This window comes from Mastigoproctus giganteus, chromosome 1 (assembly GCF_048544385.1).
Source record: "Mastigoproctus giganteus isolate SK-2022 chromosome 1, ASM4854438v1, whole genome shotgun sequence".
Lineage (NCBI taxonomy): Eukaryota > Metazoa > Arthropoda > Arachnida > Uropygi > Thelyphonidae > Mastigoproctus > Mastigoproctus giganteus.
Genome location: NC_143575.1, coordinates 235,098,906 through 235,117,327, shown reverse-complemented (window position 1 = coordinate 235,117,327; position 18,422 = coordinate 235,098,906). Strand labels below are relative to the sequence as shown.

Here is an 18,422-nt window from a genome sequence, read left to right as displayed (position 1 = left end):
GCAGATAGTACCTACATTGGAGATACATTTGTCAACGCCTATGAAAAGTTATTTTCTCCAATAAATTGAACACTAAAGTCAAGAGGAATACATACAAGTTACACAAATGGTATGAACTGTTCAGAGGCTGCCTTTTTTCATCAGCAAGATGAAAGAATGATATAGGTTTCAAAAATTGTTGAATTTCAAAATAAAGAAAAACGAATAAATTCATATAAACTATAATGAGAAAATGACTCATGGACATTTTTTATTTATTTACACATTTATACATATAAATATTGACTCTACTCAGATTCAGAGGAGTCATATGCTAATCCCAGCACATTTTCTTTTTTAAATGAAGTAGTGCTCTCAAAGTTCTTATTGTCAATTTTTACCTCTTTCTCTGCACTGCATATTTCATGTGAATAAGTTTCTTCAAAAATTTCAGTTGGCATATTCAATAGCTTACCAGAGATATCATCTCTTGATGAAAATTTCAAGGGTTCATTTAATGTCTCGGCATTAACATTAATGTTAATGCTGACTTCCTCTTCTTCTTTTGCTTCTTCTTTTTCCAAAATTGGAGTTTTAATCCTAGTTAACTGGTTTTGTGAATGAGTGCCCACTACAATCAAAATAAACAAACATATACTATAATTCAAAAATAAAAAAGGGTTTAAAAATGTCACCCTAACAGATAAACAAAAGCATACTTATCATTTAACTTATTGAGAATCAGTAAGTTAATCATTAAAAACAGGAACAAACTTTGCTTCTTTACTATGATTTATCATCTCTGATAAGAAATAAAGATTCACAAGTATGAGATTCTCTAATGTACATGGTAATTTACAAAGTAGCTTTAGAACTTAAAAAATTTATAATGACTATTTTCACATAAAAGGAAAACAAAAAAATGTTACAACAAAGAGAAATATATCAAGTTTTTTCCTAAAAATTTTGAAATTATGTTCACGTCCACCAGAAGTGTTATTATTCTAGGGAAGAATATAGAGTAGTAGATTTCGCAAACAGAAAGCACAGTACATTGGGGGCCCCAACATCCGATGGTAATTCATTCCACAAAACCCATTGTATGTTGAAAATATTGTTAAGTTGAAACCAATAATACATTGATTTCCTTTGTAATTCATTTTTACATTAAAAATGAGTGTTTTATAAAGATTATTAAATAAATAGTCAAAAAACAAAAAATAAATTAGCATTTACCTTAGACTTGAAGTGCAGAGCTGATGAAATCAATGGCAGTGTAGTGGTGGTGGGACTGTATCAGGCGTCTTTTTAGTCTTTTGCTGCCTGGCAAAGAAACTGTCCAGTGGAATGTTTTTGACAACTTTTTTGTAGCTTCCTGAAGTAAGAAATGACTTCATCTTCCATTTTGCACATCATCAGTTCAGTGTTTTCAATGTTGAGGTGTTTTTTTACCACTTCTCTTAAATGCTCCCAACAAGAAATGACAGTCTTCAGCTGACACTTTCTGGGTGTCTTCCTCTCCAGTGTCACTCTCCATAATTTTCTCATGTTGTTAGCTCATGGGCATGAGCTAACAACAGAGGAGCTACAAGAGTTAACAATAAGGTCCTCCACATTCTTTTCATCAACCTCCAGACCCATTAATTTGCCAAGTTATGGATAATCAATGTTATGGATAATTAAAGGCCAAATGTTTTTATAGGCTGAATTTAAGCACCTGGTGGAAACATCATTCCAAGAACTTACAATCAGCCTCACACAGTCTAGGATGTTGAATTTTGACCTCCACAAATTGTTGAGGGTGACAGCATTTTCATCAGAGGTTGCTGCAAAGCAACTTTTCTTGGTGTAGATTTTCTTGAAGTTTGCTACCACTTGCTGGTTCATTGGTTGAAGAAGAGTGGTGTTGGATGGCAAAAAAAAAAAAATTGACTTTAACAAAGTCAAATTGTGCTTTAAGAGATTGAACAAGGTTGGAATCATGGCCTGGGGCATTATCCAGCAGGAGCAGTGCCTTCACAGGTAGCATATTTTTCTCAAGATAACTCTTCACTGAAGAACAGAAATCCCAGGCCTTCTTGTTACTGTGCCAAAACACTCCCAACATGCCTTTGTTGACATTTTGTTGTTTAAATACTCTGGGGTATTAGAGTGATACACAAGCAAAAGCTTCAGCTTAAAATCTCAAGAGGCATTGGCACCCAACAGGAGAATGAGCTTACCTTTCATAGATTATGGCCAGGTAAACAAGCCTCATCCTTAGTGATGTACCTTCTCCTGGAAATTCACTTCCAGAAGAGGCCAGTTTCGACAAAAAAAACCTGCTGGGGAAGATAACCCTCCTGATCAATAAACTCTTAGAATTCAATTTTAAAGGCGTCAGCTGGTTTTTTTTCTTTTTTTAAATCAGCATTGAATGCCTCTCCATGCTTTTCAACACTTGATATATTCGCCCTTTTTTTGAAGTGCTCGAACCACGAACCAGCCACTGCTAGCTTTAAAGTACACAGCACTGCCACTAGTTGATGGAGCTTTAAGTTTCAGATCATCATAGATCTGCTTAGCATGTTCGCAGATAAATTGTCTAGGCACTGTGTCACCCTTCATCTGTTTTTCCCTAATCCATATCAACAAAAGCCTTCCCATTTTCTCAATAACGTCTCTTCCCTTATGCAGCGATGTGGAATCATCACTAACACTCTTCAGCATATACTTTTGTTTAAATATTGTAGAAATGGTTGATTGAGGAAAACCATACTCCTGAACTAATTACATATGGCACCCCGGCTGGACACTGCCTAGCCTGCTTTTTATTCCTCTTTCCCTGGCAGGGATGAGGGGACGGCTTGCTGTCTCCTCCCCTCCTGCCTCCCCTCTTTCTCCTCTGGTGGGGCATGGGCATGCCCCACTGTTTCAACAGGGGTCATCTTCCCTATCGACCCCTTACTTCCAATTTCCAACCCCCCCTAGTCTTCCGCCTCTCCTCTCATCTCTTTCCCCTTATACAGGACCTGCCTCACACGTCCAAATTTAAAACACCAAAATTCATGCCCGATCTATTAGGAAATCTTATTACTTCCAGCGTATATCCTTTATAGCCCCACTAAACAGCATATAATATACCATCCCAACTATGCCCAAAAGAAAAGAATTTTTTTTTTTTCTTTTTTTTCGGTCCTAGCCACTGAAATCTCAGGAAAGTAAGTGGCAGGAGCCATGGGTATTTAATTTCAATTTATTTAATTAATAAATTCAAAAATAACCACAATTAAATTACTAATCATGTATCATCAACAAAAACTCTGCTTACAGGCTGATCAAGAGCATCAAACAGAAGAAAAAGAAACTCTCCAAAGTACTGTAAAACATGTGGGAATGTTTGTTGAACAATAATAAAAACGCTAATTGGTTAAGAACAAGCGCACAAGTGATGTTCTGCCCACCACACATCTGAAAATTTCCACCCATATATCATTCTAGCTATATCGGAAAGCCATCTGTTCCTGCAAATATCATCAGTCCTTAAAATTAAAGATCGTACGGAAGGTATAATGGTTCCTGAGAATATCGGATGCTGATGACATCTTAAGTTCAGGCCCCACTATATATGCACACACCATATAAGGTAAGAGTGTAAAATTTTACACTCCTACCATATATGGTGTGTGCAATTCCCGGAAGGAAATTGCAAAGTTTAACTTAAACCAGTTTGTCGGTTGTTACTAGAAATTATATAGTGATGCAGCCTGACACTCAACGCCTGTTTTCTAAGATGAAATCCTGCTATTCTGATAGAAGAGTCATTGACTCTAGATTGGTGATTGCAGAACTTTAGCCTTTCTTGGTAACAGCAACCCTTTATTTCACTCACTAATCTCGTTGCCTTTCTCTGTACTCATTCTAGCAGCTTTATGTCTTTCCTAAAATGAGGCCACCAGACCTGTGTGCAATACTCAAGGTGTGCCTGACCACTGCCTTATACAAGGGGATAATCACCTTCTTATCCCTGATAACAAAATTCCTATATATACATCATTGACAAGCAGCTCTTGCTTGTAGCCTAACTGTACTCTTGCAGCCTAACTGCACTGCTCAGAAAACTTGTTATCTGACTGCACAATTCCCCCAGATCTTTTTCATTCACCACTACCCTGAGTGTAGTGCCGCACAGTTGGTATGTTATGCTGTGGTTATTGCAATCTATGTGCAGTACTTTGCATTTGTCAATGTTAAACTTCAGTTGCCACCTCTCAGCCCATCTGCTCAACTTTTCTAAATCCTGTTGCAGTAGCGTACCATCCTTACTGTCATTAACAACCCTACCCACCTTCGTATTGTCTGCAAATTTGGACATTAAGCCTGATATATCCTCATCAATATCATTGATAAATACAGAAAACAACAATGGGCCCAACATGAACCCCTGGGGACTCCACTAATAACATTAATCTACAAAGAGCAGTGTCCATTGATTACCACTCTCTGCCGTCTCCCGCTCAACCATCCCTTTATCCACAGTAGCAACTTGCCCTTAATGCCATACTACTCCAACTTGTACAGCAGTCTTCCATGTGCAACAGTATCAAAAGCTTTCCTAAAATCCAAGTATGTGCAGGTGGCGGGCCATCCCGAGAGTGCAAGGGGTAACCTGCGCCCAGGCATCAACATTCAAGGGACACCTGAAAACTTGAAACTCACATACACATATGAAGAAAATTTTAAAGGAGGGACACCAAATTTCAGTTGGCACCCAGGTGCCACATACCCTAGGAACATCGCTGAGTATACGATATCAAAATTATTTTTTGCATCCAGTTCCTTTTGCAACCACATCATAGTATTTAATCAGATTGATCAGACAAGGCTTCCCCTTAACAAACCCATGCTGTTTCTGAACTATAACTGCAGTCTTGCCTAGGTGATCCTGCAGTGCTTCTTTAACCAGTGCTTCCATTATTTTCCCTGAAACAGAAATTAAACTGACAGGTTTGTAATTAGTCGAGTCACCTTTCTATCCCCCTTCGTGAATTGGATACATCTGCACATCTCCAGTCCATGGGGACCTTCCACGGACTAGAGATGTCCAAGGATGCCTTCATAATCATAGCTCCTCCATTGCATTCCAAATTATTACAAAATTATTAAGCTCACTGTTTTTAATAAGCTCCACTTCCTTACAGAATTTCTCATGTGTGAATGTAGATACAAAATACTCATTCAGTTTGTCAGCTATCTGAGCAGGATCATCAACAATCGAACCATTTATGTCAAGTGGACCAATCTGATTCATTCCCTTCCTTCTAGAGTTTACATATGTAAAGAAGTCTTTACTGTTTTTCTTTGCATTCTCTGCCAAAGATTTCTCATAATATGCCTTTGGTTGCCTAATCTCCTTTTTGACTTGATTAGAGACTATTTTATATCTACCATAGGCATGTATGTTTACTGATAATTTATATGCATCCCATGCATTTTTCTTCTCTGTCATGAGTCTCATTAGTTCATCTGACATCCATTTAGGCATAAACCTTGAACAGTATTTCTTAGGTGGTATGAAAAGCCTAGTAGCTTCAAAGAATAATTCCTTGAAAGAATTAATCATTTAGAATTCACTGTTTTTAACATCAGTTGATCCCACTGTATAGAATTTAAAATCTGTCTTAGATCACTGTAGTCACCTTTACGAAAAAACCCTTCCCTTTATCCCTGATAGTAGATACATCTTTGAGTAAATCCCATATCAGTACATTGTGATCACTGCCACCTAGTGGTTCCTTTATCTGCAGATTCTTCATGCATGAATAATCACTGCTGATAATCAGATAAAGAGTAATACTCCCTCTGGTCGCCTCTCGAACATGCTGCTGTAGAAAACAATCATCCAATAAATCCACAAAAGTCTCGCTAGTGTGCGAATGACCAACCTATAAGTTCCAGTCTATATCTGGGAAGTTAAAATCTCACAATATAAGACAATCTAATTTACTAGCCCACTCTTATTTGTTTATACAGTTGTTCTCATCAGTCATTAGGCCTATAACACACTCCTACTCCCAATTTTGCTTTCCCAGTACTTATGTTTGTTATTTGTTTGTTATTTAGTTTTTAGGAGCATTAGCAACTAAGGCCACATTGCTCCGGGATATGCGGTGATCATTCCCTGACCTTTCCGCATCCTCCGTATTTGGTGGTGACGGGCTCGAACCCCGGTCTAATCAAGAAGCATGTGCTACGCACTGCTGCTCCTTCCCACCTGGCTACAGAGGCGCCCCCAGTACTTATGTCACACTAGACTGACTCAACACTGCACTGTACACCCATGTCAACTGGATGCATTCCCTTAAGTTTCATGTGTTTCTTAACTAACAGTATGACCCTCCACCCTTTCTATCCTTTCTATACACATTGTAGTCCCCAAATTCCAATTCTGCATTCCTTATATCTGTGTGACACCATGTCTCTGATATCCCAACAATATCTGCTTCTTGACTAGCACCTCAAATTCATATTTATTTCCTATACTCCTAGCATTGGTGTACATGTAAGTATATATGCACCTATTCTTACTCTTAGTTACCCTAACACAGCCCATGTATTTACTTGTTCCATTATGACTCTCAGCAGTCCTTGAAAGCCCCAGCACTTTGCTTTCCAGGCTGCTGCTCATTCCAATAGAAGCAGTGCAAGAATCACTTTTACTTCTACCTGCGGCTACTATTAATTTATTAGTCTGTGAATCCCACCCCCAAGCTAGCAGTTTTAAAGTAGGTGACCAGGATAAGAACTGGGCTCCACATATGCTGCACTACCTGTTCATCAAAATTCAATGTCTGGGTGAATTGAAAAGGGCATTTTATGCCTTTTTCAGTGCCAAAGATATGGAGGGAGCCAACAGATTGTTACTTATGTTAGTGCCTCCTATTAGAAAAGGGATGACAATGAAGAGAAAGTGGACAGCGAAGTCCCCAAATTCATCTCGTGCCTCACGGTGAAGTAATACCTATTCCTGAACCACCCAACCATTTTTCTGTACACTTTGATGATGATGAAGACATTGAACATCAACTTGATATATACCAACGGTGGGCAAATGCGGCTCTCAGAGCTGCATGCGGCTCTTCGTTGAGTTAAGTGCGGCTCCCATTGAAAATTTAAATCCGTTTTTTTTTTATTATTATTTCAGAACTTTTTTCAATGAATCTTGTTAAATTAACTAAGTAACTAATATTTTGTTATACGGATTTTATGTTATGTTTATTTTTTTTTTATGTCTAGATATTTTGCTATTTTTATTTTGATTATAAATAAATCTGCGCTCATTTACACTGCTGGCACCATCAGCGGACTTGTGCAACACTACACCGGGAGTGGGTAGAAAATGTGACCAAACCTCCCATAAGAGTTTCAATTTCAAACTTTGGAATTAAATTTATTTCAATTTTTTGATAACATGACCTCAGAAAATATCAAAAAACGAAAATACGAACAAGAAAATAGAAACTTTCAAGAAGAATGGGTAGAAAATTTTGCTTTTATTGACAATAATGGAAAGTCATTGTGTCTTATTTGTAAAGTTACAATTGCAAACTACAAAGTAAGTAATTTACGTCGACATTATGAAGGAAGTCATCCCCACTTTTCAACTCAATATCCACTCAATTCAAAACTGCGAACAGAGAAACTTAAGTCCTTGCAATCTGGTCTTCATAAGCAACAAGGACTCTTGTCTTCTTTTAGTCGCGAAGATGACAGAGCAAACGAAGCTAGTTTTTTGATAGCTTGGAATATTGCTCGTGCCAAACGTCCATATGGAGAAGGAGAATTTATTGAAAGAAACTTGGAAGAAGTGGTTAAAGTTTTGGATCCAGATAATACAAAACTGCATAAATTGATCGCACAGGTTCCTATGTCACGCCGTACAACTGAGAGTTGTATTGGTGCAATTAGTAAAAATGTTGAAAATAGTTTGATGTGTGATTTGAAAAATTGTACAGCATTTAGTTTAGCTCTCGACGAGTCTACAGACATTCAGGACGTTCCACAATTGGCCGTTTTTGTCCGCTATGTATCTGCAGACGTAAATGTTAGACCTAGTAGCTCTTATCGAAACAACTCGTGGTATAGATGTTAGAAATGCGCTTGATGAAGTGATGAACAGGTTTGAATTGCCTCCTGATAAACTTGTAAGTGTTGCGACCGACGGAGCGCCTGCAATGATAGGGTAAAACCAAGGTCTCATTGGTCTTTTAAACAACGATCCTAAAATTCCACGTTTCTTACCTCTTCACTGCATAATTCACCGCGAGCATCTCATAGCGAAGTACTTCAAATACGGAATTGTGTGGAACATTGTTTTGCAAATTGTGAATTTAGTTAGAAAAAATGCCAAAACACATTGTCAATTTAAGAACTTTTTAGAAGAGTTGCAAGTGAATGACGAAACAGATGAATTGTGATCGCTTTCCAACCAATATCGGACCGCCTGGCAGTCCTTACTGTCAAGGGCACCATCAAGACCCATATTATCTCCGCCTATGCGCCAACTGAGACTAGCCTGGACCCGACCAAGAATGACTTCTACAACCAGCTCCAACATACGCTGGATTCAATTCCACAGACAGAAGTGATCATCCTCGCAGGGGACTTTAATGCCAAAATTGGCGTGGACAGATCTGGTTGGGAAACAACAATGGGCAAGTTTGGCCATGGGAAGATCAATGACAACGGACTACGTTTGTTGTCCTTTGCCGCATCTAACAACCTGATCATTGGAAACAGCCATTTCCAGCACCCTCAAAAACATCAACTTACATGGCGAAATCCATCTGGCAAGGACTCAGCAATCCTGGACTACATTTTGATCAATGCCAAATTTCGCTCATCACTCATGGACGTTCGTGCCATGAGGGGACCTGATTGTGGATCTGATCACTACGTCATCCGGGCTAAGGTGCATCTCAAATTACAGCATGCAAAAAGATCATCTCGGTCAGCCAAGCTGGACTGGAGGCAGCTAATGAATGCTGCCAATAAACAGGCATATCAGATCGCCCTATCGAACCGCTTCGAGATGCTGGCCGTGCCCGAGGATATAAATGAAGAAGAAAAGCAGATCTCTGATGCCATCCTGGAATGTGCCAAGCCCCTATGTCCACCTGCCCGACGTCGAACGCAACCATGGATATCAGACAAGTGCCTCGACCTCGTGGACAAACGGAAACAGGCAAAGTTGGTCGACTTTGAACGGTACCGGCAGCTAAACCGAGAAGTCCGACAAAGAATGACAGCAGAAAGAGAAGCATACTGGAACCAAGTGGCAGACGATCTTGAAGTGGCGGCATCCAAGAGCGAGTACCGCACTCTATACCGCACCCTCAGATGTCTGAGTGGAAAGACCAAATTGACTAGTGACAACATCAAGAATGCTGATGGGACCTTCGTGCGATCACCATCCGAACGCCTGCAACGGTGGAGTGAATTCTTCAAAGCTTTGTATAATCACGACCCACCTCAGGGACCGCCAGCAACAGCACTCTCGATCGACGCCCCTGAGGTCTCCATGGTCGATGTTGAGCCTACAGTAGAAGAAGTGAAAGCAGCCATACAATCCCTGAAGAATGGCAGGGCACCAGGAGTGGACCAAGTCACCACAGAAGCGATCAAAGCCGGGGGAGATGTACTGCTTCGCCGACTACACTCACTCCTCAAAACCATCTGGTGCACTGAACAAATTCCGCTAACATGGAGGAAAGCCATTATCGTACCGATCCACAAGAAAGGTGATAACCGGGACTGCAAGAACTACCGTGGCATCAGCCTCCTTTCCATCATCGGAAAGGTCTTTATGAAGATCATCCAGTCAAGACTGCAAAAACATCGCGAGCAAACCAGTCGAGAAGAACAGGCAGGATTTAGACCCGGGCGAGGATGCTGTGATCAAATCTTTGCCATTCGTCAGTTGATGGAGGAGAGGATCCGGTGTGGACAGCGAACCGTCATTGTTTTCATTGACTTTAAGTCTGCTTTCGACTGTGTCCACCGGCCTGCCTTATGGAAACTACTAGAGGTTGAACATGTAACTCGAAAAGTCATCACACTCCTCCAAACTGCATACAACGGTTTAACCAGCCAGGTGCGCATCCAGAACGATTTATCTGAGGAATTTACCATCCAAACTGGAGTCCGCCAAGGGGATGTAGCCTCCCCGTTGCTTTTCAACATCGTGGTCGACGCCATTATGAGGCAAGCATTCAGAAACAGACAGGGCATACAATATGACAAGGATCACTATGTGACTGACCTGATGTTTGCTGATGATAGTGCTATCCTTGCCGGTAACGACGCTGAAGCCACGGACATCCTCTACGGCATTGCCCGGCCATACGGTTTGAAGATCAATGCTGGTAAGACAAAGGCCCTGACAACAGATGGGTCGCAAGCCACCATCTATCTCGAAGGCGTCCAGATCGAGCAAGTGCAGGACTTTAAATACCTTGGGTCGCTGGTCCAGGAGAAGAAAGTTGCATCCACCATGGAAATCCACAGCAGAATTGGACAGGCGGCCACTGCGTTCGCCTCGCTCAAATGGTGTCTGTGGAAGAGGACCAACATTTCCACAAAGACTAAAATCCGACTCTTCCGGACTTTGATCCTGCCCATTCTTCTTTACGGATCGGAAACATGGATTTGTCTCAAGTTAGATTTGAACAAACTTGAGGTATTCCAAATGCGATGCCTGCGGCAGATCTTGGGCATCTCTCTTCGCGACCGCATCACTAATGATACCATCCACGCCAGATGCCAACAGCAACCAACCATTGCCGACCAAATCCAGAAGCGAAGGCTTAGATGGTTTGGCCACGTATGTAGAATGGGCACGAACAGAATACCATCCACACTCCTTTGGAGACAACTACCCACCCAATGGAGCATCCAACGGACCGCGCCTAGGAAAACGTGGGCCAAGCAAGTGGAAAATGACTTGAAGAGCCGACGTCTCGACCTTAACCAGGCCAGGACTGACGCCATGGATCGTAAGGTATGGAAGAACATCACAGAGCAAGTCCGAAACCCTGCGGCACCTACAGCAGCATACTGGTTGCGTGGCCAACTGCCTCCCCCAGCTGCCAGCTAAGGACCAAAGAAGAAAGAAGAAGATGAATTGCCCAATGATTTATCCCTATGGTGTGTTGTAAGATGGCTGTCAACTTACAATGTTTTGGGCCGTTTTGTGGAACTCCTAAATCCCATCATAACATTTACAAAAAAAAAAAAAAAATACCCAGAATTAGAAAATGAAACTTGGCTTTTTGACTTAATGTTCCTTACAGACATTATAGAACATTTGCAAACACTTAATTTGGCTTTACAAGGAAAGGAAAAAATTATTATTGATTTGTCACAAACTGTATTTAGTTTTGAAGCTAAACTTCAGCTTTTTGTGTACGATCTTAAGAACAAAATATTTAATCATTTTCCACGAGTAAAAGCAAATATAATTAATATCAAAGAAGAAAAGTTAGACGAATACAAAGAAAAATTGGAAGAATTGCAAGCAGATTTCAAACATAGGTTTGAAGATTTGAAATCACATTTGCATATTTTGTGAACCCATTTATTTGTGATATTATTGAAGATGGATTTCCAATTTCTGAAATAATACTTGTTGAAAAAGTGGCTGGGGAATTGGAGTTATTAGAGATGAAAGAGGATCAGGCATTGCAAATGCAGCGCAAATCTACTTCAATAATTGAATTTTGGAAACTCTTGCCAGAATCAAAATATCCACATTTAAAGAAAACTGCAGCGGTCTAATTTCAATTTTTGGTACAACATATTGCTGTGAATCTTTGTATTCCACAATGAAGTTCGTGAAGTCGAAATATCGTTCACAGTTGACCAATCATCATCTCACTGAATTGTTGCGAACAGCTTTAACAAATTTTACGCCAAATGTCGGCGCCTCCGTAGCCAGGTGGGCAGGAGCAGCAGTGCGTAGTACACGCTTCTTGATTAGACCGGGGTTCGAGCCCGTCACCACCAAATACTGAGGATGCGGAAAGGTCAGGGAATAACCACCGCTTATCCCCGGAGCAATATGGCCTTAGTTGCTAATGCTCCTCAATAATAACAAAAACGCCAAATTTCAAAAATTTGACCAAAGGTCTTCGTTAAATGTTATACTTTTAATTAATGCATTTTTATTATTAAAATTTTGAAATAATTATTTTGTATTTTCTTTCTCTTAATTATATTTTCTTATATATGTATACACTTAAGATGTGTAGAATATGTAATCATATTAATTAAATTAAATTAAATTTGAATTTGTGTATTTAATACTATGTAACTATGGTGTGGCTCTTTATAATATATGAAAAACCGGAATGCGGCTCTCATTGACCTCATGCGTGCCCACCCCTGATATATACAAAGAAGTACAGCAGCCATCTACGTCAAGGGATCCACCATTTTGTCCAAACCTTTATCCTTCTGAACCACATAAGATCACAGAAAGTGAGCTTAATGACCTCATCAGGAGTTTCAAACTGCCAAAGAATAAGGCAGAGCTTTTGGCCTCGAGGCTACGACAGTGGAATCATCTAGATCATTCTGTGAAAGTGACATTTCGTTCTCGAAATAAAGACTATGGTTAAATTCTATCAAACAGAATGTGAACTCACTGTTGGTAAGGATGTTGATGGTCTAATGGCAGCATGCAGCAAACATGAAGAACATCCTCTTAGGTGTATACTATCAGAAGTATGAGTGGCAGATATGTGGTGATTTTAAGGTAATCATCATTTAATTAGGACTACAAAATGGTTACACTAAGTATTGTTGCTTCCTCTGCAAGTGGGATAGTCACGCCAAGGATATACACTACAAGAAGAAGAGTTGGCCTCAACAAAAATCACTAACACCTGAAATGAAGAACGTAGCATTTGAACCTCTGGTAGATCCAAGTAAAGTTTTGCTTCCACCATTCCACATCAAACTGGGGCTGATGACAAATTTTGTGAAGGCTCTGGAAGTGAATGGTCCTGCTTTCACACGCTTGCAACAGAAATTCCCAAGACTTAGTACAGAGAAGATTAAGGCAGGCAATTTCATTGGTCCACAAATAATGCAACTTTTCAAAGATGAGCAGTTCGAATGTGTCTTTAGTGATAGTGAGAAATCAGCATGGAAGGCCTTTCGAAATTTTTCGAGTGGTTTTCTAGAAAATGTTAAAGCTGGCAACTAAGGGCAGCTTGTGGAAGGTCTCATTACTTATGAAAAGCTGGGGTGCAACATGTCATTGAAGATGCATTTCTTGCACTCGCACCTGGATTTCTTCCCACCAAACTGTGGTGCCATCAGCGACGGACATGGTGAGTGCTTCCATCAGGACATCACAGCGATGGAACAAAAATACAAAAGCAAATGGAATGCCACCATGTTAGTTGATTATTGCTGAATGGTGAAAAGGGATGCTCCCGAAGTACAAGCAAAAGGCAAAAAGGTCCGTGTTTGATACGTGTATGTTTGTAGCTACATATTACTGCCATATAAATAAAAAATATCTTGTATAAATATAAAAAAACTACTTTTTTGAAAACAAGAGCCAATCTGCCATTTTAGCACTGTTTCCATGTTAAGATGTGACACTAAATTTGTTGTTCTGTGTTATTTGAAATTTGCTTAAAATTACCTTAAAAACATAACTTTTCATATACATCACTCCCCCCAGAGTGCATGTGCACAGACACACATAAGCACAAAACAAATTTACATATGTACGGATAAACTCATGAATGAAATTAGTATTAATAGTGGCAAACCACGCAAGAAAGCAAACTTATACAGCATCAGCAAAAAATAAAAAAAACTTCCATTTTACCTATTCATCTCCTACAATAGTTTTCCTAGTTCTTCCTTCAATTTATTCAAGCATCCACTTCCACAACAACAGATGGAAATTTGTTCTAGCAATCAATCACCTGCTGACTAAAGGCAAACTTCCAAACATCTATTCTGCAACCATCATTCCTCGATTTTAACTTATGCCCCCTCATGTGCATGGATTGAGCAAGAGGAAAAATCTCATCAGCACTGAGTTTGCTCAAGCCATTCAAAGTTTCAAACACCTCACTCATATCACTTCGCAGGTGCCTAGTTTCCAGATGATGTAACTTGCAGAATTGAAGCCTTTCTTGGTAAGAGTACCCCTTTGTTCCCATTACCAATCTTGTTGCACTTCTCTATAATTGTTCCAACAGATCTACATCCTTCCTAAAATGATGCTTCCAGACCTGCATGCAGTAGTCAAGATGTGGCCTAACCATTGTCTTACACAATGGGATGATTACCTCTGATTCCCTACTTGAAAATTTCCTGTATATCATTGATAAAATCCAATGAGCTTTCTTGGCAGCTTGTCTGTGCTGCTCAGAGAACTTCATATCAGACTGCACAGTTACCCCCCAGATCCTTTTCATTTTGCACTACCCTGAGTGTAGTACTACACAGTTGGTACATTACTCTGGGATTACTGCTACCTACACACAGTACCTTGCTTTTGTCAATGTTAAACTTCAAGTGCCATTTCTGAGCCCATCTGCCTAATTTTTACAGATCTTGTTGCAGCAGCATAACTTCATTATTGTCATTAACCACGCTGCCAACCTTTATACCCTTATCAATATCTTTAATAAATACAGAAACAATGGTCCCAGCAGCACCGCACTAATAACGTTAATCCATGAAGAGTAGTATCCACTGATAACCACTCTGTCTTCTACAACTCAACCATCCCTTTATCCGTAGCTGTAACTTTCCCTTAATGCCACACTGCTCCAATATGTATATCAGTTTTTCATGTGCAACAGCATCAAAGTTTTCCTGAAATCTAAGTATATGATATCAAAATTATATTTTGCATTGTTATATTTTGCTTTGTTACTGCATTATAGTATCCAATCAATTTAGTTAGACAAGATTTACAAACCCATGCTGTGTCTCAAGTATAACTGCACTGTTATCTAAATAGTCCTGCATTACTTCTTTAATTAATTGACACCATTATTTTCCTGGAAAAGAAGTTAAGCTAATAGGTCTCTAATTACTAATCACCCTTTGATCCCCCTTTGTGAATCTGAGATACATTTGCAAATCTCCAGTCCACAGGGACCTCCACTGAATCTAAAGATGCTCTCATAATTATGGCTAAGGGTTTGCTTAGCTCGTCTGCTGCCTCACTTAATATAATTGGACAGATCCCATCCCCCAAGGCCTTTTTTTTTTTTATGTTTAACTTCAACAAGTTATGTTCCATTTTCCCCTCAGTTACCTGTTAGAGTTTGATAAACTTCTGGCATTCCCTCCCTAAAGAATTCCTCATTTGTGAATGTAAATGCAAGATTCCAGTATATCATTGATAAAACCCAATGAGTTTTCAGCCTATCAGCAATCTGAGCAGGACCTTCAGCAGTTAAACCATTAACATCAAGTGGACCAATGTGATTCAACCCCTTCCTTCTATACTGTTAATATAAGTAAAGAGGTCTTTGCTGCTTTTCTTGGGATTCTTTGCCAGACTTTTTTGTAATTTGCCTTGACTTTCTATCCTACTTTGTGACTCATTGCAAACTAGTTTATATCTACCATGGGCTTCTGTATCATCAGATAATTTATATGTATCCCATGCATTTTTCTTCTCTACCACGGGTCTGAATAGTTCATCTGACATCCATTAAGGTCTAAGCCTTGAACAATATTTCTTAGTTGGTAAGAAAAGCCTAGTAGCTTCTGTGATTATTTCCTTGAATGCTTACCCATCTAGAATTTGTTGTTGGTAACACAATTAATTGGTCCCACCATATAGAATTTAAAAACTCTCTGAGACCACTGTAGTCAACCTTTACGAAAGCAAAATCACTCCCCTTTATGCTTGGTGGTTGTTACATCTTTAAGTAATCCCACATCAATACACTGTGATCACTGTCACCTACTGGATCTTTCATCTGCAGCTTTTTAATGTATGAAGAATCACTGCTGATATCAGATCGAGTATTGCTCGCTCGCTCTCGCTCTCTCTCTCTCTCTCTCTCTCTCTTGTTGCCTCCTTAACATGTTGCTGTATAAAACAGTCATCCAGTAAATCCACAAAAGTTTTGCTAGTGTGTGAGTGACCAAACTACAAGTTCCAGTCTATATCTGGGAAGTTAAAATCCCACAATATAAGACAATCTGATTTACTGGCCCTCTCTATTTTTCTGTACAGTTGTTCGCTGTACTCATCCCTGTCATTCAGCCTATAACACACTCCTACTCTCAATTTTCTTTTCCCAGTACTTATACCACACTGACTCCATATTACACTGGCCATCCATATTTACTCGACACACAGCCTTACATTTTATATGCTATTTAACTAAGAGCATAACCTCCCCCTTCTATCATGTCTGTCCTTCCTGTATACATTATACTCCCCATATTAAAATTCTGTATCCCTTAATTTCTGAGTGATACCATGTCTCTGATATCCCCACAATGTCTGCATTTGATAACTTTACCAGCACTTCAAATTCATCAAATTTATTTACTATGCTATTGGCACTGGTGTACATGCAAGTATATATGCACTTGTTCTTGCTCTTAGTTAGCCTAACACAGCCCATGTATTTCCTTGTTCCATGATGACCCATAGCAGGCCTTGAAATCCACAGCACCATGCTTTTCAGGCTGTGGCATGTCTGAAATAGAAGCATTGCAAGAATCACTTTCACTTTTGCCTGCAGCTATTATTAATCTATTAGTCTGAGTAACCCTCCAGGCTATCAGTGTTTTGACCCACCTAACACTGCCCGATCGCATCAGCAAATATTCTTGCACCCTTTCTATTTAAGTATATCTCATCCCTGTAGAAAAAGTTGAGCACAGAACAATTGCTTTAGTATTTTTTTGTTTACAAAGCATTTTATCTTTATGCAGTATTTATATATACAGTGAAACTTCCCTTTAACGGACAGCCATGGGGAACGAAAATGTGTCCGTTAGAGAGAAGTGTCTGCTAACAAGAAGTCTGAGGGAGGGAAAAAAAAAAAAGAAAGAAAGAACAATCGTTAAACGTTTAATGTAAAATTAAATTAAATTATATACAGATTTTGCACAATATTTTTGTAAATAATATACATATAATTGTGCTATGCATATTATGACTTTATCTTAAGAAAAATACATACAGTAATCACTTATTTTCTTCGGCACCTTCTTCCAGCTGATAATTTTGTTTTCAAAATTTGTTTGGAGTGAAGAAACCATCGAAAGTCCTTCAGTATCTTCTTCAGCGGCGAAAAACATTTTTAAACGATTGATTTGTATGAGCGCTTCTTCTATTTTCATCGGTGGTTCGTCGTTAATATGTTCTTCGACAGAATGACCTCCTTCCATTTCTTCATCCTCATGAGGAACTTCTTGAAAAATATTGATGATAATGTCATTGATATCTAGAGCACCATCTTCTGTAGTGAGGTTCGAGTCTATATCTTTGTAGCTAGGGTCACTTGTAGTGGAAGTATCGTACATTATCAATAGATGTTGAAGTTCTTGTTCTTCTTGGTACTCCATATTGCTATTCACAACTTCAATTTTTGCGTTTGAGAAGACAGACTTTACAAAACAGTTCACGACAGTTTGTTTTCTAATTACGTTTACTGAAGAGGAAATCCATTGAATCGCATCTAGGATGCTGATTTTCTTTGAAAGGTCACTCGCACATGTTACATCGTTCATGTTTGCAATGAGATGTCTTAAAACACGTTTTCTGTAGTGAAGTTTAAAATTTTTTATTATCCCTTGATCCAAGGGCTGACACTCTGCAGATGTGTTTGGTGTCAGAAAAACGATTTGAATGTTGGACAATTCAATGTGCGGGTGAGATGCAGCATTATCCATGAAAAGAATAATTTTTCTGTTTTGACGAATCATGTTTTGGTTAAAGTGACTTATCCATTCGCTCATGATATCTCGTGTCATCCACGCTTTTTTATTAGACTTCCAGTCAACATTCAAAAGATTCAACTTTATGCCCTTGAAACAACGAGGATTTTGTGGTTTTCCTATAACAAGAGGTTGTTCAAAGTCTCCCAGCATATTTGTACACAATAGTACAGTCAAGCGTTCCTTAGAAATTTTTCCGCACTGGCACTTTTCGTTTTTTAGACTCATTGTTTTTTCAGGAAGAGCTTTAAAAAACAACCCTGTCTCGTCACAGTTATAAATATCTTTAGCTTCAAAATCACGACAAATCTTCCAATTGGGCGGTCCACTCTGTTACAACCCCAGTATCAACAGATCCACCTTCACCACTTACGGTTTTCCAAGAAATTTTATGCCGAGTTTTGAACTTGTCTAGCCATCCCACAGAAGCTTTGAACTCATTTACTCCCATAGATTTCGCA

General features: G+C 39.2%; 1 protein-coding gene across 1 annotated transcript in view; it reads right to left on the bottom strand.

The window, feature by feature from the left end:
• Positions 1-287: 287 nt before the first annotated feature.
• Positions 288-18,422, bottom strand: part of LOC150091655 (uncharacterized) — a 66,073-nt gene continuing 47,938 nt past the window's right edge. The window contains exon 6 of the mRNA XM_090369151.1: positions 288-610. Within this exon, the coding sequence (XP_090225277.1) occupies positions 288-610 (323 nt within the window). The remainder of the gene's footprint in view (positions 611-18,422) is intronic.